Source organism: Vipera berus (assembly GCF_964194415.1).
Source record: "Vipera berus genome assembly, chromosome: 5".
Lineage (NCBI taxonomy): Eukaryota > Metazoa > Chordata > Lepidosauria > Squamata > Viperidae > Vipera > Vipera berus.
Genome location: NC_138207.1, coordinates 6,751,466 through 6,776,291, shown reverse-complemented (window position 1 = coordinate 6,776,291; position 24,826 = coordinate 6,751,466). Strand labels below are relative to the sequence as shown.

The following is a 24,826-nucleotide window of genomic DNA, read 5'->3' as shown; positions in this document are numbered from 1 at the left end:
CAAAGGGAAGCTATTTTTTTTAATCCAACATTAATCAATCCATCCATTCATCGTGTTTATATAGAAATATGGAAAGAAGTCTCTTCTCTTTATTTACAACTCCAACAATAAGCTTTTGTTTTATTATAGAGGTAGTCTTCAACTTACAACTATTCGTTTAGTAATTCTTCAAAGTTACAACGGCACTGAAAAAATGGTCTTATGACTGTTTTTCACACTTTTGACCATTGAAGCATCCCCCTTGGTCATGTGATCAAAATTCAGATGCTTGGCCACTGGCTGGTATTTAAGATGCTTGTAGTGTCATGTGATCTTCTTTTGTGACCTACTGACAAGCAAAGTCAGTGGGGGAAGCCAGATTCACTTAACAACCGAGTTACTAATTTAACAGCGGCAGTGATTCACTTAATGCCTGGGGCAAGAAAGTTTGAAAAGTCACTTAACCACCATCTCACATAGCAACAGAAATGTTGGGCTCCATTGAGATTGCAAATCGAGGGCCCCCTGTATTATGAAAACTGGAATTAGAATGACTTCCAGCATATGCAAACTTTGACTGACAAAAATATTCCCAGGCGATGCAGCTCCAACCCAGCCTGTGAAGAATCCGGTGTGCATCCCAAAGAGGCCAACTTAGAGAGCTCTTGGCACAAACTACAGTCTCCCGTGTTGGGTGGCTTCAAATTGGGCTGCAGGGAAGCTTCTTCCAAGCCATTTGAAAGTAGCCAGTGGTGTGGAAAAGCTTATTTCAGACTGCTGGGCTCTCCATATTGCGTCCATGGTGATGGGTGAATAATAGGGACCAACAGCAAGAAGAGATCAAAACCTCATGTTTCTGGATCCTGCAGAAGAAGATTGAGGACAGTTGTTACCTCGAGAGGAGCCTAAAGTTTCTCCTTCTCTGAAGGTATCCAGGTTGGAGCTCTCTTGACTCATGTGGAAGGATCACTGGAGGTTTTTAAGAAGAGATTGGGCATCCACTTGTCTGAAATGGTATAAGGTCTCCTGCAGGAGGTTAGATTAGAAGACCTCCAAGGTTCCTTCCAACTCTGTTATTCTGTTACTTTCTGAAGACTTCCACGTGATCAGCTTCAGCATAGGCCAGGGGTCTTCAAACATGGCCCTTTTGTGACTTGTGGACTTCAACTCCCAGAATTCCACGTGCCTGGCTGAGGAGTTCTGGGAGTTGAAGTCCACAAGTCATAAAAGGGACAAATTTGAAGACCCCTGGCGTAGGCAATCTGGAAATCACTTGACCAGGTAGCTTTTTAGTTTGGAGTAGGAGACAAGGCTAGGATGAGAAGTTGTCCAAAGATGTAGAACTTGTCCAAAGCAATTCTTTTTTTTTCTTCTGGCAGCCCAGAAAGCTGGATTGAAGCAAACTGGGTGACTTTGCCCAGCTCAGTCCCAGAAAATGGACTGCAACGATCTGGTAGAGCAATTTAGTCCTTTCCAGCAATGAGACAGAAAGGGATGGGTGGAAAAAAATGAAACAAAACAGGGAGGTAAAGGAAAGTGAGAAGGGTAAGCAGCAGGAAACATTGGCTGAAAAACAAAAATTGGAGGAGGAACAGGCTGGGAAAGATGATTGTGAGTCAAATACAGAAAGTGAATAGCAGCTCTTCGAAATGATGATCATGGTTTGTTGGTGATGGTGATGATCATTTTTGCACCCTACTTGCTGTGAAAGAAGGAACCAAATGCAGCTAGTTCTCGACTTAACTGTTGTGTACTGGGTTCGTTGCGCAGGAATGAAGATGAGGCGAGTGAGTTCAGCAAAGATCATGGTTTATTGCTTGCAGGATCTGAACTAGAGAACAGGGCTGCAGATGCAGCAATTTATACCCTGGCCCCTAGGTGGCGGCCAATAGGTTTGAAGCAACCTATTGCCGCCTAGGGGCAACCAATAGCAGCGCTGGAGACGGGCTGTCTGAGATGCTAGGAGCCGTTAGCTAGCTCCCTGCTCCAGCAGCCTACCAGCCATTACCACGTGGTGTTAACAAGCAAGCCCAATACATTACATTAACAATCATTTGTTTAGTGACCAACCGCACTGAAAAAAATGACTTATGACTGTTTTTCACACTTAACGACTGTTGCAGCATCCCCTTGGTCACACGATCAAGATTCAGACGCTCAGCAACTGGCAGGTATTTACGATACTTACAGTGTCCGGGATGTTGTGATCCCGTTTTGTGATCTTCTGACAAACAAAACGAAGACCTCAGATTGACTTAACAATCGGGCTACTAACATAACAACTGTAGTCATTCTCTGAACAACTGTGGCAAGAAAGGTCACAAAATGGGGCAAAATTCGCTTAACAACTGTCGTGCTTAGCCACAGAAATTTGAGGCTGATTTATGGTTGTTGTTGCATTCTTCATCTGAATGTACTAATAATAATAATAATAATAATAATAATAATAATAATAATAATAATAATAATAATAATAATAATAATAATAATTCTTTTTCCCCTAACGGCAGCTTGCAAAACGTTATGGAAATATTTACACATTACTGGTGTGGAATTTACCCATAATAGTACTGTCAGGTTACAAAGTTGTAAAACATGGATTGGTCAACCATTCTGAAGACCTCGCTGAGCGAGTAGAGACCCCCTTTTTAAGGGCTCTGTCCAAAGGAAAAGGTAAGTTGTGAAATGTACTTCTTTTCCATTCTGTTTACTTACTGAAGGATATATGCCAGGGGTGTCAAACTTGCCACTTCACGTGACATGTTGCGACATATTGCGACTTTTTCCCCATTGCCGGAGCTGGGGTAGCCGGGGTGGTTTCGGTATTACACGCTGGGGTCGCAGGCCGGCAGTTTGACACCCCATGCCATTCAGCCAGAAAGACTCAAAGAGGCTTTCTAAACAACAACTGCTTTTTAAAAAAGAGAAACAAATGAGCAACAAAGACGATTAGGGGGCTGGAGGCTAAAACATATATGTAAAGAACAGTTGCATGAATTGGGTATGTTTGGTTTAATGAAGAGAGGGACGAGGGGGGACATGATAACAGTCTTCCAAAATCTCAGAGGTTGCCCCAAAGAAGAGGTAGTCAAGCTATTCTCTGAAGCAATGGATGGAAACTAATCAAGGAGAGAAACAACCTAGAATTAAGGAGAAATTTCCTGACAGTGAAAACAATCAATCAGTGGAACAACCTGCTTCCAGAGGTTTTGGGCGTTCCAACATTGGAGCTTTTTAAGAAGAGATTGGACAGCCTTTTGTGTGAAATAGTACAGTATAGGGCAGGGCTTTTCAACCAGTGGTACGGGTACCACCTGGGATACATGGGCACCTGGCAGGTGGTACGCGACCATCCTAGAAAAGTGGTAGCGGGGGAGGGGAATGAGCTGAACCGGTGGCAGCACCGCACAAGCCTGAGCGAGAGACGGCTGGAGCTGCAGGGCTGTCAGGGTTCAGAGGAAGCGCCACGATCAGCACTTCTTCGGGGCTGTCAGGGCTCAGTGGAAGCTGCAGGATCAGTGTCAGGTTCCAGCTGGAGCTCGGCGCTGATCCTGGTGCTTCCGCTGAGCCCAGAAGAAGCGCCGATCAGCTGGAATGTTGCAGCATCTCCAGGGTCTTGTGATTTACATTCAGATGCTTGGCACCTGATTCATATTTATGATGGTCACAGTGTCCCAGGGTCATGTGAAGGGACCAAAGCCTGCTGCAACCACCTATCAGATGGGGAGGGAATAAAAACCAAACACCCCCCACCCCACCCCCGCTGCCAATCCTCAACAGAAATGCTCACAACAATTAAAACCTCGGACAGAAGGAAGAGCTTGGGGGGCACTTTTTTCAGTGCCATTGTAACTTCAAACAGTCACGAAGCGAACTGTTGTAAGTTGAGGACTACCTGTACTTTATCTTTTTTTTCCTTTTTTTTTTGGTCATCAAGTTTTGGACACCTTGCTAGGCGACTGGTGGTACTCGGATGTTGCCATATCCTAAAAGTGGTACAATGGCTGAAAAGGTTGAAAAGCCTGCAGTGGGAGTGGGGTGGGGTGGGGTGTTTGGTTTTTATTCCCTCCCCATTTGCTGGATGGTTGCGGCAGGTTTTGGTCCCTTCACATGACCCTGGGACACTTTGACCGTCATAAATATGAATCAGTTGCCAAGCATCTGAATGTAAATCACAAGACCCTGGAGATGCTGCAACGTTCCAGCTGATTGGCGCTTCTTCTAGGCCAGACATGTCAAACACAAGGCCCGGGGGCCGGATCTGGCCCGTGAAGTAGTTTCATGCGGCCCGCGAAGCCATCCTGGAAACAGTGAGGGAACGGCCCCCTCTGCCTTGGCCCTGGCTCAGAGACCCTCCTCCTGCCAGAGACCCTCAGATCTGTCCCACTCCTGCCCAGGCCCCCATAGGCACCCTTGATGCGAACGATGTAGAGCTGGCCACGCCCACCCAGTAGGCCATACATACTCTAGCCACGCCCACCCAGCAGACCACGCCCACCCTGGCCATACCCACCCGGCCCCTTGAGGGGCAACCGCAATGCTGATGCGGGCCTCAATGAAATTGAGTTTGACACCCCTGTTCTAGGCTCAGCAGAAGCACCAGGATCAGCACCGAGCTTCAGCTGGAGCCTGGCGCTTCCACTGAGCCCTGACAGCCCTGCAGCTCCAGCTGTCTCTCGCTCAGGCTTGTGCGGTGCTGCCACCGGTTCAGCTCATTCCCTTCCCCTGCTACTACTTTTCTAGGATGGCCGTGTACCACCTGCCAGGTGCCAATGTACCACAGGTGGTACCCGTACCACTGGTTGAAAAGCCCTGGTATAGGGTTTCCTGCCTGAGCAGGGGGTTGGACTAGAAGACCTGTAAGGTTCCTTCCAACTGTGTTATTTCATTTTGTTCTGAAACTTGAGAACAGAAAATATAATAAGCCCATAGGGCAACCCCATCTCACTCTCAGCAGTGCCTTGAGAAACAGTCCCAGCTTTCAAATATTTTAAATATTTATATCTGAGAATTTATGGCTTAAAAATTAGCTATGATTTTTAAGCTGGGGCCTGTCTCAGACAACCAAGCTGAAATGAAATATCCAGTTTTAACATTTTGTGTTAAAGGATATTTCCTTAAGGGTTGTGTTTCATTCTGCAACACTCTTCATTCTTGCAAGAGTATACCAGTATGATTTGCTGAATGTGGCCTCTACTAAGCCGATAATTCCAATAAAGGAGACTATTTGTAGCTCAGGGTTGAAATGATGGGGGTCTTTGGTCCTCTCTGAGCTTGGTTGTGCAGCCACTTGTGTTTAAACAGAGAGCACACCCCACTCCCTACCAGCACTGATGATGTTACCTAGATAGGGTAATGAAATGTCTGCAAGAAAACAACCAAGGACACCTCAAGCCTATGATTTAATATCTTTGGAACATCTCCTTTTGCGGGTAACAATTTCGCACTTATTTCTGTTTGATTCAGGTATTATTCTTTCCAACGGCCACACCTGGAAGCAACAGAGGCGATTCAGCCTACTCACTATGCGTAAACTTGGAGTGGGGAGGACAGGCATGGAGCATCAAATACAAGAGGAAGCCAGTCAGCTAGTGGAAACCTTTGCTTATGCAAATGGTAGGTGAGACCAGCGAAAGCTGCCAGCACAAAAGCCAGCTTGCCTAAATCTTTACAAGAAGTCCTTGACTTATTACCATAATTGAGCCTGTAATTATGGTCATAAGATGTGGTAGTCATTAAGCTGGTTACCATATGACTGTACTTGATTTTTATGAGATGCAACTCACTTAACAATTTAGCAGTGGAAATTATGGGCTCAATTAGGATCATAAATCAGGGATACCTGGAAATGCTGGTTTCCAGCAAAATGTCATAAATTGCAGCCTCGCAACCACTGTAAAGACAGGCTGGTTGCTGAGTGCCGAAAATACAGATGTGTGATGGTGGCTGTGTGTGTGCAGCTATCAGAACTTTTTATCCAGCTCATAAGTATGTTTTTAGGTGCTTGTTGTAATTCTGACCAGTTGTTAAGTAACTATAAGTCAGGGACTACCTATACATTTTATTTCTACGGGTAACAGAATGAAATACTTCTATTATTTTGTATTACATTCATTTGACAATCAGTTTCTTCATATTCTGACATATGGCACCCACACCACACCACACAGTCGACCACCATGCAAAAACTAACCCTACCAAACACAAAAGGGGTGTCGGAAATGACAGCCAGAATTCTCCAACCCCTAGGAATAACGATAGTCCACAAACCCACAGCCGGACTCCAAAGACAAGACACAGAAGAATGAGAGAAAACAGTGTAATCTACAAAATCAACAGTAGTAGTAGTAGTAGTAGTAGTAGTAGTAGTAGTAGTAGTAGTAGTAGTAGTTTTTTCCCTTTGTGTAAATACGGGTGCAAAAAACCCGAGTTGAGTAGTTCTGCTTTCTCCCTGTTGCTTGTCACCTTCTTGCCACTTTCTCCCAATAATGGACCAATCATTTCCTTAACTTTTTTCTTATTTTTTACATGTTGAAAGAAGCTTTTTTTTGGGTTATATATTGACTTTTGCCGCAAACCTTAGTTCATTTTGAGCCTTAGCTTTCCTCACTTCACCTTTGTAGGCTCGGGCTATTTGCTGATATTCTGCCTTAGCTATGTGCCCCTCTTTCCACTTTTTATACTTGTCCTTTTTGTCTTTGCCTTTCAAATTATCATTATCATTATGATTGCCACCACTTCTATGTGGGGCAAACATCACGTCAATTAAAAACCAGGATCCACAAACACTGGCTAGCAGTCAAACGCCATGATCCCAAATCTTTAATTGTGACCCACAATGACACCAAACAACATGAGTTTGATTGGAGCAACACAAAAATCATCGGCCATGTGACCACTCACCACGCTCGTGAGTTCGTTGAAGCCAGGCACTCCGCAAGCAATTCCATCCACAGACACATCAAACCTACAGCCAGCCTATGAACCCCTCATGATCCAGATCAACTGCAATCAGAGACAGTGCTGACCCACAACCATCCCACGCAAGCCCCCCCACCCTCCTCCCACCAGCAGTTCACCTCCCAGTGACCCTAACCTCCCCATCACAAGTCCCATCACCGGCCTCTCCCTGATGACCCACCCCTCACCCACTGATAATTCACATCTTCCAACAACCCTGATCTGAAGCAACCTCCCTATCACAAGGCCCATCTCAAGCCTCCCTCTGATGACTCATCACAAGACCCTCACTTGACACACCCGCACCTGAAGCCCTTATAAATAGAAGAGCACTGACACAGGTGTCCCCCCTAAAGTCAGCTGAAGATGTTACTTAGCCCGGTAACAAAACGTTCGCAAACCAACCCACAAGCTCAGAGAACGAAACTTCATCCTCCGTTTCTTAATTTTCAGGTCAACCCTTGGATCCTTCGTTGCCAGTCACCAATGCTTTCTTCAACGTGATAGCCGTCTTGGTATTTGGGTACCGATGCTCCCTTGAAGATGAAAACTTCCAGAAAATAACAGAAGGCCTAGCTTTCAGCTCAGAATTTGTGGGTAGCTTCTTTCACGTTGTGAGTAAACTTTTATTTTCTTACTAGATATGATTCGGATTGGTCTAAAAGCCTATAGTATGGTGGCCTAAAAACCTATGCAGGTCATCCTCAGCGTATGAACACAATTGGGCCCAACATTTCTGTTGTTCAGCAAGACAGCAATTAGCTGAGTCTTGCCCCATTTTTACAATCTTTCTGGCCACAATCGTTCAGTGAATCACACCGCAGGTTGTTAAATTAGTAATATGGTTAAGCAAATCTGGCTTCCCCCTGTGCTAGTCAGAAGGTCACAACACGTGATCCAGATGACCCTGGGACACTGCAACCGTCATCAATATGAAACCAGTTGCCAAGCGGCTGAATTCTGATCACGTGAGCACAGGGATGGCGCAATGGTTGTTAAGTGAGAAAAATGGCCACAAGTCACTTTTTGTCAGTGCCGTTGTAACTTCGAACAGTCACTAAACAAATAAAGAACTCCTCACCCTCCTGGAGGAGGGGCCTTCAGCAGCTTCCGAAACAGGCAAAATGGGGAATGGATAATAATAATAATAATAATAATAATAATAATAATAATAATAATAATAATAATAATAATAATAATAATAATAATAAGTTGGAAGGGAACTTGGAGGTCATCTAGTCCAACCCCGTGTTCAGGCAGGAAACCCTATACCATTTCAGACAAATGGCTATCCAGTCTCTTCTTGAAAACTTCCAGTGTTGGAGCATTCACAGGTTCTGGAGGCAGGTTGTTCCACTGGTTAATTGTTCTAACAGTCAGGAAGTTCTAGGTTGCTTCTCTCCTTGATTAGTTTCCATCTGTTGCTTCTTGTCCTGCCTTCGGGTGTTTTGGAGAACAGCTTGACTCCCTCCTCTTTGTGGCAACCCCTCAGATATTGGAAGACTGCTATTATGTCCCCCCTCGTCCTTCTCTTCATTAAGTTCTAGATCTAAGACAGGGGTCTCCAACCTTGGTTACTTTAAGACTAGCTGACTTCAACTCCCAGAATACCTCAGCCTTGTGGGAGTTGAGGTCCACAAGTCTTTAAGTGGCCAAGGTTGGAGACCCCTGATCTAAGATCTATCCCTTTGTAGGTGCGAGGTTCCCCTGTGCAAAAAGGAGTAGGGGTTGGTAGCCCAGGAGTCTTGATAGTGTTATTGTCAACGCTCCTAACGTCAGCAAAAAGTTTAATTGCAAGGAGTAGAAAATAGATTGTGTTACGATAACAGTGACAGTGACTTTACTCTCTTTTAGCTGTATGAAGTGTTTCCCTGGCTGATGCGACACGTTCCTGGGCCTCATCAAAGGACACTGTCCCACATTAAGTTTATCTATGATCTGGCAAAGGAGGAGATAGAGAAGCACAAGGAAAATCAGTCCTTGCACGAACCTCAGGATTTCATTGATTACTATCTTTTTCAGCTGAAGAGAGTGAGTATCATCCCTCATTGGAACTCTTCCTTTGCTTACTTATGGAACCTAACCAACAGCCCAACCACTTGAACAGTCTACTGCAGTTGCATCGTTCAGCTTACTCTCTCCCCCTCCTCATCCGAACAAGTAGACCTGGACTTATCGCCACAATTGAGCCCAAAATGTCTGTTCTTAAGTGAAACATTGGTTAAGTGAATTTTGCCCTGTTTTACAAGCTTCCTGGCCACAGTTGTTAACGAAATCACTGCAGCTGTGAAGTTGTGAACTTAAGAAGATTGTGAAGTGAACCCGTCTTCCCCGTTGACTTGGCTGGTCAAGCAGAGTCATTTACGCCCTTTTTATTTTGTTAACCACAGTTGTTAAGCGAAGCACTGCAGTTGTTAAGTGAATCCAGCTTCCCCATTGACTTTGCTTGTCAGAAAGTCCTCAAAGATGATCACATGATCCTGGGGGGGACACTGTAACTGTTATAAATATATGAGCCAGTTTCCAAGCATCTGAATTTTGGCCGCGTGACCATGGGGATGCTGCAGTTTGGGTCATATGTGTGAAAAGTGGAGAAGCCAAATTCACTTAACAACCACGCTGCTAACATATGAACTGCAGTGATTCACTTAACAGTGGCGGCAAGAAAAGTCGTAAAATTGGGCAAAGCTTACTTAACAAATGTCTCATTTAGCAACATAAACTGGGGGCTCAGTTGCAGTTGTAAATCGAGGACCACCTGTACAGCTGCGTGCCCTGCTATGACTAAAGCATAACAGTTGCAAAGCCGTCATACGTTTTTTTTCTCAGCCTCGTGTTTTATTTGTCTATGATCTATCTGTCCTTCTAGACTGCTGGGTATTGAGGTCTCTTGACGATCCACAGTATAAAAATGAAACAGTAAAGATTATGAAGTTTTCAGGCACGCATTCTTTTGAGTCAATCCTGACTCCTGGTGACCACCTGGATACACTCTTGCGATTTTCCTGGCAAGGTTTGAAAAGTGGTTTGCTGTTACTTCCTTCATAGGGCTGAGAGAAGGCGACTGGCACGTTTTCCCAGCTTCTAGCCTAGCGGCTTAACTATGACATCAAGTGGGTTCTTGATCTTTTGCAAGACAGATATAATCAGGTGAAAACCAAGATTATTAAAAACAGGGTGAAATTGCCACCCATTTAAAGCCCGTCTTATGAATAGAATAGAATAGAATAGAATAGAATAGAATAGAATAGAATAGAATAGAATAGAATAGAATAGAATAGAATAGAATAGAATAGAACCTGGAAGGGACCTTGGAGGTCTTCTAGTCCAGCCCCCTGCTCAAGCAGGAGAACCTATACCATCTCAGACAAGTGACTGTCTAGCCTCTTTTTAAAAATCTCCAGTGATGGCAATCAATTCTTCTTCAATCAGCCGTTCTTAAGACTAATGCTCTAGCTAGCCTGCTTTTTGTATTTATGTCAATATCTCTGCTTTCCCAGATCTTATTTATGGTAACCAATGCAATGCAGCCTAAGGTTATCCTGTTAATATTCAGGTGTTGAACAATTTTTTGATGCAAGGAAGATAAATTCTGAAACCAATTCAATTTCCTCCTCATTTTTTATTAGTTTATAAAATACAAAAGGAAATAGTAGAAGAAATCGGGGAGGGAAAAGGGAAGGGGAAAGTGTAGAAAAAAGGAGGGAAATAAAGAAAAGATGTTGACGTCCAACTCCCTTTGGTGCAGCCCTGAGTCTTCGGAGAAGGGCGGGATATAAATGGAATTAAAATAAATAAATAAATAATAACTTTAAGCCTTAACTTTTTACTTTTACCTAATAGTATAAAGTAGCCATTTCTACTACAACAAACCTATCTAATCGGTAAAACCCAAAATCAAAGTTTCGGGTTTTTTTCCACCTCAAACACAAAGTCCAGAAGCAGTTTCCAAATAGTAACAAAAGGAATTGTGTTGGGTTTTTTTTTTTCTTTAATCAAAGAAGTCAGCTTAGCCATCTCTGCTAACTTTTGCAGCCATTCGTCCCTTGTGGGAATCAAAATTTTCCTTCCATTTCAACTTCCACCTTTGTTGATTTGAAACATCATTTGGGCTTTATATTAAGATAAACTTTTTAAAAAAATCATAAAAAGTCATCACCAAGGTAAAAGCTATTGAAAAAGCTCCCACCAAGTCCTGAATGTGAAGCAATGAGCAAAATTTCCGTGGAGGAACTTGGCAGGTCGCACAGCAGAAAATGTTATTCAAAGCAAGAGAACCTATACCATCTCAAACAGGTGATTGTCCAGTCTCTTTTTAAAAATCTCCAGTGACGGAGTGCCCACGATTTCTGGAGGCAGGTAGTTCCACTGGTTAATTGTCCTCACTGTCAGGAAGTTTCTCCTTAATTCCAGGTTGCTTCTCTCTTTGGTCAGTTTCCATCCATTGTTTCTCGTCCTTCCCTCTGGTGCTCTGGTGAACAACCTGGTCCCCTCTTCCTTGTGGCAGCCCCTCAGATACTGGAACACTGCTATCATGTCTCCCCTATTTCTTCTTTTCTTTAGACTGGCCAAACCCAAGTCCTGCAACCATTCTTAAAATGTTTTAGTCTCCAGGCCTTCAATCATCTTAGTTGCTCTTCTCTGAATTTTTTTCCAAACTCTCAACATCTTTTTTGTGATGCGGTGACCAAAATTGGCTGCAGTATTCCAGGTGTGGTCTCACTGGGGTTTTATAAAGCGGTACTAGTACTTCATGTGATCTTGATTATATGCCTCTGTTTATACAACCCAGGATTGTGTTAGCTTTTTTGGTAAGTCAAGGACTGCTTGTATTGCTGCGCAGAAAACCTACATGGTCATCACCATAAAGTCGTGAGGATTTGAGCTTTTTACTTTGGCTTTTACTTTTTTTTTTAAAAAAACCCAACAACAACCCATTTCCCTTTTCCACTTCAAGGAAATCTGACTATTGTTATCACATTCTTGTCAAAGAGGTAAACAGGTATAAATAATGTATTTATGAAGCCCCACACCGATGGGCAAGATCAAAGAAGCAAGGACTGCATAGATTATTATAGTGAGGTTTTGTGAATGCTCATCTGGTAAATATAGACATTCAGAAAACTATAAATGGAATTTCCCAGCATTCTTTTTAGTAAGTCTCTTTGAAGGCTCTGAAATGTTCTTCCCAGATATCTTGCACCTGGGAAGGCAAAATGTTGATGTTAATGAGATATTGCCTCACCTACTATCTAGTTTCATATCTAACTTCCCTTCCATTCCTCTCCAAGCCTCCTCACAACTTCTTACACCACCTTGTAGTTGTAAATGTCCTCCTAACTAAAAACCAAGGTCTGATGTCCCTTTCTAGACAGGAGAAAAATGTGGCCTCATTCATACTCCTTGATATCTCAGTAGAGTTTGCTACAGCTGACTTTGATTTTTCTTTAGAGTGGCGACTTCAAATGGTCACTACATGAACGGCTGTAAATCAAGGAATACTGTAATGTCTCCTGTTCCTTGACCTTTTCTAAAGCTAGTTTAGGATAATTCAATGCAGATTAGAATTCAAATTGGAAAAGAGGTGCCAGGTGTCCCACCTGGCACCTCTTTTCCAATTTGAATTCTAATCTGCATTGAATTATCCTAAACACCACTTTGCCAGCATATGTAATTAAGAGATTACATGGAAACATAACTTTCCTGTAACATTTTTGGTAAACCATTGTCTTCTTCCGGGTTATTTTTAAACTTTTCAGTGTAGCCCACTGACCTTGGGATCTCTAAGAGATCTCCCATCCAAATGCTAAACCCCATCAAGCTTTTTCTGAGATAGCTAGGATCCAATATACTGACACGGTTGAAAATGACTTCATAGAGATTATTCGTATGATAGGCAAAATACAGAATACTGAATAATATAATTGGAAACGGCCTTGGAGATTTTCTAGTCTTTTCACTAGACTAGACATCTCCAGTTCCTGAAACTGTTACAATTACAGATCAAAATTTAGTAAAGCAAATTAGAGATTTAAATTGTGCACATATAAAGAGGATATATAATGCTTTAATTGAATTGGATTTGGAAACGGAACTGGTTAAAGACTGCATGATAAAGTGGGCACAAAATATTCAGGAACCAATTTCGTTGGACACCTGGGAGATAATTTGGGTCAGAAATGTTAAATTTACTCAGGCTCAAAATTTAAGAGAAAATTTTTATAAAATGTTTTATAGATGGCATCTGGATCCCAAGAAGTTGTCCAACATGTATCCTAATTTGCAGTCTAAATGTTGGAGGTGTGGTAGTTTAGAAGCTACTTATTTCCACATGTGGTGGACTTGTAGAAATATAAAAGCTTTTTGGATTAAAATTTGGTGGAACATTCAAAAGATTTTTAAGAGAAAGATAAAGTTTTCCCCGCAATTGTTTTTATTGGGTATTGTTGTAGATTGTGATGTTAAAGAAACTAACTTGATGTTGAACATGATAACAGCAGCACGGTTACTGGTTACTGGTGGGACAATATTGGAAGAAGGATAGTTTGCCCACTGTAGAAGAATGGGTGTTTAAAGTTTCGAATCTTGCAGAAATGTCTAAGATTTCTGCTTATCTGAAGGATCATTCACAGGAAAGATATATTTCAGTTTGGAGGAGATGGATAAATTATATTCAAAACAAATATGGGACTAAAAAGTTCCATTTAGCTTATGAGTAGATTTTAGTGGGATATTGTTATTGGTACTTTGTTTGTACTGTAGTTATGTTAAAGGGGAGTTAAAGCACATTATGAATTTGGTTAATTGTATATTATGCATAATTTTTATTTAGAATATGATTATTGTAACTATAATCCTGTATTTAGCTCTGGGAAGTGGGGGGGGAAGTGGGGGGGTTTGGGGTGGGAGGGATTTGGGGATATATTGTAAAATTTTGTTTTTGTAAAACTCTTTAATAATAATAAAAAAAAAAAGACGATTAAAGGCCTGGAGACTAAAACATATGAAGAACAGTTTCAGGAACTGGAGATGTCTAGTCTAGTGAAAAGACTAGAAAATCTCCAAGGCCGTTTCCAATTATATTATTCAGTATTCTGTATTTTGCCTATCATATGAATAATCTCTATGAAGTCATTTTCAACTGTGTCAGTATATTGGATCCTAGCTATCTCAGAAAAAGCTTGATGGGGTTTAGCATTTGGATGGGAGATGTCCCAGCTAGCTTTAGAAAAGGTCAAGGAACAGGAGACATTACAGTATTCCTTGATTTACAGCCATTCATTTAGTGACCGTTTGAAGTCACCACGGTACTGAAAAAAAGTGATATGACCGTTTTTCACACTTGCGACCCTTGCAGCATCCCCGTGGACGCGTTACAAAGTGTGGGGCTTTGATCATAGGGTTGCATCCACCATTTTGACTTTTCTGCTTTCCTGAAAGGATTAGGTCCAGTTTAGGAAAAGGGATCCTTAGAGGAGCTTCAAAATGATCTTTTTTTTCTTTCTTTCTCTCTCCCCATTAATGGGCACTACGGATTACTATCCCAGCTCAAAACTCTTTGCAGACACGCTTCTCTACAAAAAAAAAGTTGATCTTCGGCAGCACATATACTAAAATTGGAACGATACAAAAGTTGATCTATACCTTCCTTCTAATGGTGTTTCCTTTCAACAATTTGAACAGAGCAAGGATGATCCCGGCGATACCTATGATGAGGAGAATCTGACCGAGTGCATTGTTGATTTTTTTATAGCTGGGACGGAGACAAGTGCCACCAGTTTGCAATGGGCGCTGCTTTTCATCAGCAATCATCCAGATGTCCAAGGTGAGAGCTACGTCATTAAAGAGGTGAACTTCATTCCATGGGGAGGAACTTAGGTTCTGTAGCCTGGGAGTTGTAATTTCTCTTTGAAGTCATACAGGATGGGTGAGGAACAGCTATTATAAGGAAAGTTGGGGAAAAGATGCCCTTGAGCCTTAATCATCCAAGTTAGACCTTTAATGGAATCTAATTCAAGCAGGGTGGGTTTATTATTATTATTTATTTGAGAAGCATTGGGAGACAGAGGGATAACATTGTTATTCTATATATCCAAAGAGCGAAGGGGTATACCACATCTCCTTCTGTCCAGTCAACTGTGATACATTTTCTGTGTTACTATGTTTAGTGGAATTTTAGACGTGTCTACTGACATATAGGTCCTATTGAATCCGACGGAATCCCATCCGTCATCCTCAGGCTGGTGGCCCACCCACTCAAAAACACCCCCCCACCCAATCAGAACACACCCACCATTCAAAACACACTCCCACCCAATCAGAACACACCTAATGCCCCACCCAATCAGAGCACACCTCCACCCACAGAACACACCCCCTCTGGCAGTTTAAAAAAGAGGAACAAACAGCCACTACCACATGCTTCTCCCAGAAGAAGGAAGCTGAAGCCACCAGCCTGAGGATGACGGATGGGATTCCGTCGAAACGTTGCTCCTACACCTTCAATTCTACGCGGGAAAAAACCCGAATGACCACATACAAACACCCGTGAAAACCTTAGAAAACACACACACACACACATATATATATATTAAGAATTTGTCAAGGCTTTTTCCTGCTTTGGCCTGACTCAAGGCTTATCCACAGGATATAGTCAACTTATGACAGCTCATTATTTGTGTAAATTATTCAAATTGCTAATAAAGAATTTGGGAGGCTGAGATGATCATTTCGAACTTCTTATGTTCTCATCAGTCAGTCATACCCTTTATCTGAGATTCGAACCTGGGCTGATTATATATTAGGCAGTTGTTTTAACTTCCTGAGTCACAGGTTCTTATATATATATATATATATATATATATATATATATATATATATATATATATATACATATATATATATATATATATATATATATATATATATATATATATATATATATATATATACATATATATATATACATACACATATATATATATATATATATATATATATATATATATATATATATATATATATATATATATATATATATATATATATATATATATATATATATATATATATATATGTGGTGGGTGTGTTCTGATTGGGTGGGGGGGTGTTTTGAGTGGATGGGCTGGTCTCAGCTGCCAGCCTTAGACCTGAGATGGTGAGTTGTGCTGCTTTTGTTCGGCTTCGTGTTTGTGGTGGTGCCATGTTTTTATAGTGGGTGTCAGTTTGCTTATTGTGTGGTTTGGAGGGGTTTGAAGCCACGGGACATGAAATTGATTTTAAAAAAACCAAAACTATCGCCAAAATTGAACATTTTAACAACAGAATAATCAGAGAAGCCATTGAGATAGAAAAATGCCCCCACAGCATAAACAAACGAGATGATACCTCTCGCCTACCAACCATTTGGAAACCCGCCTTGATTGACAGACGAGTCCCAACCACCAAGAATGATAGACCCAAAGTCATGATAACACCACAGGACATCACCACCACACAACCATTCAAAAAGCAAATCCGAACCCACAATGATAACGAGGCACAACCACAAAACAGAAACCTAACTACAGCTGCAACATCAGCCACTTTAAACCCCTCCAAAGGAAGGGAGCAGAAGCCACCAGCCTGATGATGACGGATGGGATTCCGTCGAAACGTCGCCCCTACACCTTTAGTTCTACGCGGGGAAAAACCCGCGTAGTGTGTGTGTGTGTGTGTGTGTGTGTGTATGTGTATATATATATATATATGTATATATATATATGTATATATGTATATATGTATATATGTATATATATATATATATATATATATATATATATATATATATATATATATATATATATATATATATATATATATATATATATATATATATATATATGTTTTCGTAGATTCTCGCGGGTGTCTGTATGTGTAGATCTAGAGTCTCGGGTTTCTTCCTGCGTTCCTTTCATCTTCAGAAAGTTGTGGCGACGTTTCGACGAAATCCCATCCGTCATCATCAGGCCGGAGTGTTCCTCCTGCTGCTTCCAGGAGCAATGCGTGGTCTGGCTGTTCCTTTCCTTCCAACTGCCGGTGGGGCTGTGTTCTGACTGGGTGGAGGCGTGGCTGCTTTCTGATTGGGTGGGGGTGTCCTCCGACTGGGTGGAGGACACCCCCACCCAATCAGAGTCCTCAAACTCGGAGCCAAACCAAAGCTCTGGAGGCCACTACACAGCCCACTCCTCAGGACACCAAATCACAACACTCAGGATATTACAACACAACAAAAAACCCCACCCATTCAGAACACACCCCACCCAATCAGAAGACAGCCACGCCTCCAACCAATCAGAAGACAACCACGCATCCACCCAATCAGAAGACAGCCACGCCTCCACTCAATCAGAAGACAACCACGCCTCCACCCAGTCGGAGGACAGGAGGAACACTCCGGCCTGATGATGACGGATGGGATTTCGTCGAAACGTCGCCACAACTTTCTGAAGATGAAAGGAACGCGGGAAGAAACCCGAGACTCTAGATCTACATATATATATATATATATATATATATATATATATATATATATATATATATATATATATATATATATATATATATACATATACTGTATGTGTGTGTGTGTGTGTGTGTGTGTGTGTGTATGTATATATATGTATATATGTGTGTATATATATATGTTAAATGTTTGTTAAGCATTCAGAATACACTTGCTTAGTCCCAGACACGGGACAAATCTTATTTCCTGTTTCAGCCTAGCCCAAGGCTATCTATAGGCAGTAGCCACAGCAGTGGCAGCTCATACAGTATTTGTGTAAATTTTTTTGGCTTGCTAACAAAGAATAAAGGGAGACCGATATGATCATTTCAAACTTAAGTTTGAAATGATCATATCGGTCTCCCTTTATTCTTTGTTAGCAAGCCAGAAAATTTACACATCTATCTATCATCTATCTATCTATCTATCTATCTATCTATCTATCTATCTATCTATCTATCTATCGGGATGCAGTGGCTCAGTGGGTTAGGACGCTGAGTTTGTCGATCAGAAGGTCAGCAGTTTGGGGGGTCGAATCCCGAGTGCCGTGTAACAGAGTGAGCGCCTGTTACTTGTCCCAGCTTCTGCCAACCTAGCAGTTCGAAAGCACGTAAAAATGCAAGTAGAGAAATAGGGACCACTATGGTGGGAAGGTAACAGCGTTCCATGCCCCTTTGGCATCTAGTCATGCCGGCCACATGACCACGGAGACGTCCTCGGACAAGCGCTGGCTCTTCAGCTTTGAAACGGAGATGAGCACTGGCCCCTAGAGTTGGAAATGACTAGCACACATGTGCGGGGGAACCTTTACCTACACACACACACACACACACACACACACACACACACACATTGCCATACACTACCCCGTAATCACAATTTTCCTTGCTTAATATGTAATGATTGGCAATACTTAATTTATTAACCATGTTTTCTTTTTAGACGAGTGCATATGTAAGAGAGATGTTTTTAAACATGTGATTTGTATTTGGAAAGGATACCTCTATATATTATCATATCCTCAGAAAGGATTTATTAAAATCAAGTTTAAACATAACTACTCGACAATAATCTGGAAAGAAAAGTGAACCTAACCTTGTTATTATGAGTCATGATGGCCCAGTGGTTAAATGCAGTACTGCAGGCTAATTCTGCCGACTGCCAAAAGTTCGGCAGTTCGAGTCTCACCAGCTCAAGGTCGATTCAGCCTTCCATCCATCTGAGGTCGGTAAAATGAGGACCCAGATTGTTGGGGGGCAATGTGCTGTCTCTGGAAACAGCTTAGAAAGGGCTGTAAAGCACTGTGAAGCGGTATATAAGTCTAAGTGTTATTGCTATTCCCAGTCTGATCTACACAATGAATTCCACTCTTTTACTGTACTTGTGACTTTTACCAAAATGGCCATGGTTCTTTCCCCAGTATTTTTACATGGTTCTTACTAAAAGATTTTTCCCCCCTCTTAATGTAAAAAGCAAATGAAAATAAAGACAATGGAAAAACATGGGAAAGGGGAAAGAGAACAAAGCAAAGGGGAAAAAAAGATACAAAAAGCAGTGACGTCCAAATTCTTTCAGTGTGGCAAGATGCATAATATAATCTCATTTTTATATAAAACAATAAACACTAGCCATTTCTATAACAGTAACCTACTTGATTGTCAAAAGCCGAAATCAGTTTCATTTTTTTCTCATTTGGAAAAAAAAATATTTAGAAGACTGACAACATCTATAATAATAATAATATAAAGTTGGAAGGGACCTTGGAGGTCATCTAGTCCAACCCCCTGCTCAGGCAGGAAATCCGATACGATTTCAGACAAATGGCTGTCCAATCTCTTCTTGAAAACTTCCAGTGTTGGAGCATTCACCACTTCTGGAGGCAGGTTGTTCCACTGGTTAGTTGTTCTAACTGTCAGGAAATTTCTCCTTAGTTCTAGGTTGCTTCTCTCCTTGACTAGTTTCCATCCGTTGCTTCTTGTCCTGCCTTCAGGTGCTTTGAAGGATAGCTTGACTGCCTCTTCTTTGGGGCAGCCCCTGAGATATTGGAACACTGCTATCATGTCACCCCTCACCCTTCTCTTCATTAAACTACACATACCCAATTCCAGCAATCTGTATGATGAAATAAGTGATCTGTATGATGAAATAAGTCATGTAGCTCACACAGTCCCTCTCACCTCATAGCGTTATTGTGGGGAAAACAGGAGAAGGGTGTTCACCACCTTGAGTTATTTGTTAAAATAATAACGTTGGGATACAAATGAGTAAATAAATAAATAAATATAAGTTGAAGTCATAGCTAAAGAAACCATTTTGTTCTCTTATTTTTCTCAGATAAAGTGTACAAGGAGATACAAAATGTTTGTTCCTCGGGCTTCATTTGCTATCGGGATCGAAAGAAACTGCCCTATACCAATGCTGTGATTCATGAGATCCAGCGGATCAATTATGTCTTAAGTTTTGGTATTGCCAGAAGATGCAGGAAGGATGTCACCATACTTGGTTTTTACATTCCAAAGGTACGGATAATTTATACCATTACAGTCCTGTATCAAAGCGTGCTCTTTTAGATATGTGTTTAGATATTTAATATAATAATAATTTAACAGATACTTAGATCTATCTTTTAGATACTTAGGAATTTCTGATCTGGCACAGAACCTGAAAGATGAGAAATCCTGTTCCTTCTCCTCCCAGAGATCTGAAGAGCAAGAAACTACAGTATGCTAGCTAAAAGGCACCATCAATTTGTATTTTTATCTGGGAATGAAATTTTAGACTCCCAAACCAATGTTTTGAGATATTGCATGATGCAGAGAAGTAAAATTTCAAAAAATGTTGTGGGAACTAACATTTCAGTTTGCTGTACTAAAAAAAAAATTGCATTCCAAAGTTGAAGAGAAGTTACTGATGCAAAATAAATGCCATATGTTAATGTAAAATTATTTGAATAAAATTCTCTTCAACATATGACAATTTCAGAAACTTATGCCCATTTTCAGTGCAACATTCTGATTTTCCATCTCTTAGGACATGCCCACTTTTCACATGACTCTTGCAGCATCCCCATGGTCACATGTCAAAATTTGGATGCTTGGCAACTAGTTCCTATTTATGTCCGTTGCAGTATCCTGGGCTCACGTGAGCACTTTTTGTGACCTTCTGACAAGCAAAATCAATGGGGGGGGGGGGGGGGGGGAAAGCCAGATTCATTTTACAACCCTGTTACCAACTTAAATGACTGCAGTGATTCCTTTAACACAGGGGTCTTCAAACATGGCCCTTTTATGACTTGTGGACTTCAACTCCCAGAATGCCTCAGCCAGGCATGCTGGCTGAGGAATTCTGAGAGTTGAAGTCCATAGGTCAGAAAAGGGCCAAGTTTGAAGACCCCTGCCTTAACAACTGTGGCAAGAAAAGTTGTGAAATGGGAGAAAACACACTTAACAACTGTCTTGTTTAGCAACAGAAATCTTCGGCTCAATTGTGGTTGTAAGTCAAGGATTACCTGTACACATTGGCTAATAATTCCCTGTGAGCAGAACACCTAAGCTTGCAAGCACGTCAATGTGTCCATGACTATGGCTATGCCAACATGGTATTTGAAGATTGTTGAGAATGTCACTACGGTCTGAATTAGTTTCATGCATACCTGATACCAGAATCAGAAAGATTAGTAGATGGAAATGCTGGTTGTCAGGAAGCAATCTAAAGTATTATTGTGCTATTTTTTTTTCTTGGTCAATAAAATAATATTGCCATGACCATTTGACGGGAATGTTGGCTGTCACAAACACTCTGTAATTTTAGTCATATCCCTGAAAAACATTCTGGTTAAGAATAGTATAGTGTTGTGTTGACTTAGAACAGGGCTCTTCAAACTTGGACCTGTTATGGCTTGTGGACTTCAACTCCCAGAATTCCTCAGCCAGCGTCATAAAAGGGCCAAGTGTGAAGACCTCTGACTTAGAAGCCTTCTGACTGAGTTGTTTTTTCCTTACAGGGGTCTATAATTGTACCGGATCTCCGCTCAGTTCTTCTTGATCCCATGCAGTGGGAGACCCCTGAAAAGTTCAACCCTAATCATTTTTTGGACAAAGATGGACATTTTGTGCTGAGGGAAGAATTTCTTCCGTTTGGAGCAGGTAAAAGTATTCTTTTGCTCTAACTATAACCTTAAGTAAGGCCTGGAAGTAGCATAAATAACATCCAGCTGTTTCAAAGCTTCCCTTTGTGGCCATCAGGCAGCCTCTGAGTCCTGTCTTTACGGCTCCAGAGCCAACATGTTGCCACATGTTTCTTAGTATCAAACGTATTACAGGTCGTCCTCAATTTACAACTGTTCGTTTAGCGACCGTTCAAAGCAGGGCTTTTTTTCCTCATAGAACGCTCAGAACGGAGTTCCGGCACCTTTTTTTGGATGGAACCTTGTAGGGTAGGGCAAGGCGGGCTGTATGACGTGTGTGAGTTCCGGCACCTTTTTTTCTTTTACAAAAAAAGCACTGGTTCAAAGGGACATCACTGAAAAAGAGTGACTTAACGACTGGTTTTCACACTCACAACTGTTGCAGTGTCCCCGTGGTTGCGCCATCAAAATTCAAGCGCTTGGCTTCCGGTCTGTATTCATGACAGTTGCGGTGCCCCAGGGTCACGTGATCACCATGTGTAACCTTCCCAGCTGGCTTCTGACAAGCAAAATCAACGGGGAAGCCAGATTTACTGAACAACTGCAAGATTCACTCCACAACCGCTTACCTACGGCAACACCTGCGGCCGGCGTCAACTTCCCTCCGTCCAGTGCGCTCCCACAGAGAGGGCCTCCTCAGGGTGCCTCCGATCAAAGAATGCCGATTGGTGGCCCCCAGGGGGAGGGCGTTCTCTGTGGGCGCGCCAGACCTGTGGAACCGCTTGCCGGTCGAGCTCTGGATGGCCCCCGACCTTTGCTCCTTCCGGCGCGATCTCAAAACCTTCTTTTTTGAACAAGCTGGCCTGGTCTGATGGGATGGGGTTGGGTTTTATAAATTGGTTTTAATTTTTAATATGTATTAATTTATTACGGGCATAGTTGTTTAATTACTTTTTAATTTTTGTATCCTGTTTTTTATTATGTATTGCCCTGTTCACCGCCCTGAGCCCTTCGGGAGAAGGGCGGTATACAAATTAAATTATTAAATTATTATTAAATTAAACAACCGTGGCCAAAAAAAAAAAGTCACAAAATGGGGCACAAGTCGCTTAGGCGTCTGACTTAGCAATGGAGGTTTTGGACTCAGTCGCGGTCCTAAGGCGAGGAGTATCTGTATCGATAGAGACAACTGCTCAGAACAAAATATCAGTTAATTTCTTACTTGCCGCTGTCCTCTGTTTCCTATTCACAGGAGCACGTATTTGTCTGGGGGAACAGATGGCGAGGATGGAGATTTTCCTTGTCTTTACCAGCTTGCTGAGGAATTTCCAGTTTCAGCTGCCTAAAGGAGTTAAACAATTCAGAGAAGAACCTATAAGTGGGCTTACAGTGCATCCCCATTCTTTTAAAGTCTGTGCTATTCCCCGCCACAATTCATTGTAAATATCCAAATAATGACTGTTGCTTATTTATTACCGTGAAATTCTAAATCTCTGATTGGTCTTAGAATAGAATAGAGCTGGACGGGACCTTGGATGTCTTCTAATCCACCCCCTACCACACCCACACACCCCGCTCAAGCAGGAGAACCTACACCATCTCAGACAGGTGATTGTCTAGTAACTACGTTAATATGAGACAGCTGGCTACAACATCCTTCCATTCCCTAAACTCCAGGCACTGGAGTCAGGAATATCCTAATTAAAAGGTAAAGGTAAAGGTTCCCCCGCACATGCGTGCTAGTCGTTTCTAACTCTAGGGGCCGGTGCTCCTCTCCGTTTCAAAGCCGAAGAGCCAGCGCTTGTCCGAGGACATCTCCGTGGTCATGTGGCCGGCGTGACTAGACGCCAAAGGCGCACGGAACGCTGTTACCTTCCCACCGTAGTGGTCCCTATTGTTCTACTTGCATTTTTACGTGCTTTCGAACTGCTAGGTTGGCAGAAGCTGGGACGAGTAACAGGCGCTCACTCTGCTATGCAGCACTCGGGATTCGACCCGCCAAACTGCTGCCCATCTGATCGACAAGCTCAGCGTCCTAACCCACTGAGCCACCGCATCCCTAATTAGTCAATCCCAGAATCATTGTGCAGAAGATGGGAGTCTGGCATCTCCCTTCTTGTGTCTTGATGTTTTCCTTTGGAGTGAAAAGTAATTGAAAAAAAAGCCCCCACCCATAGTAATATCATGGGGTTGAGTTGTATTCAATCCTCCAGATCTGTTTTGACCTTCCTCGTGGCTGCTACGAGATGACAGTGGAAATGGCCACAAAGATGGAGTGCCTAAAGATACCCTTTGGGAAATTGTCACCTAGGTCATGGTTTTACTAAAGGTGCTTTTTCAAAAAACAATTGGACTTTTTTTGGGGTGGGATTTTTCCTTGAAGACATTTTGCTTCTCATCCAAGAAGCTTCTTTAGTTCTGACTCAGTGGTGGAGGATGGAAGGATTTATATTCTTTGTAGTCATCTGGTCCTTAGCACTCTTTCTGAGAGTCATTGAGGCCAGCTGGGGGTTCATCTGTGCCCTCAGGGTCACCTGAATAGTGCAAATGGGTGCACAAAGAAAATCCAGTTGCCTTTTGAAAGAGCACCTTTGGGAAATTGTTCTCGCCAGAGATAGGGGACTGGTTCATCGTGCTAGGATGATATGACTAACCAGGGAGAGTTAGTTCAATCCCCTAAAGCAGGGGTGTCAAACTGCCAGCCCATGGGCCGGACACATCACATGGAAGCTGCGCCTACCCCATTGCTGGCAATGGCAAAACCGTCCTGATACGTTGCGCGACGTCACGTGACATTGCGAATTTGACGTGTCTGCCCTAAAGTCTTGTGGTTCTGCAGAGCTAAATGTAACTCCATCAGAGGTAATCAGCTGGGTCAACTGAACTAGTGTTTGCATCCCTACCATCTTCCCTTGGCCAGCTGGCCATGATATGCAAACAGGGCTGTAAGGTTCAATTGAATCAATGTCGCTGAGAGTGCTTCCAGAGGACCAGTTACATAGCGGAGTCAGCAGGACTGCCTTCCGATCAGGGCTTAATTTCTGACCATTCCACTCTCCCAGCTTATGTCCATGCCGCAAATAAACGTTGCGACTTATTTGCTCACCAGGTACCTCAGGAAGGATGTTGTGTCCTGTTTGTCATTTCATAATCACAATTGTGATTGTTTTTAAGCTAATTTACTTCAGGTGAAGAAGGTACTTTCTCATTGATCATGT

General features: G+C 42.2%; 1 protein-coding gene across 1 annotated transcript; it reads left to right on the top strand.

Moving 5' to 3' along the window:
• Positions 1-543: 543 nt before the first annotated feature.
• On the top strand, positions 544-24,491 carry LOC308669342 (cytochrome P450 2J2-like; the record flags this gene model as incomplete). The annotated part of the gene is made up of 10 exons (XM_081329978.1): positions 544-781; positions 2,548-2,652; positions 5,374-5,595; positions 7,393-7,553; positions 8,794-8,970; positions 14,623-14,764; positions 19,817-20,001; positions 21,486-21,627; positions 22,861-22,986; positions 24,448-24,491. 10 exons carry the CDS (start codon positions 544-546, stop codon positions 24,489-24,491), a joined length of 1,542 nt encoding a protein of 513 aa, XP_081186104.1.
• Between the last annotated feature and the right edge of the window lie 335 nt (positions 24,492-24,826).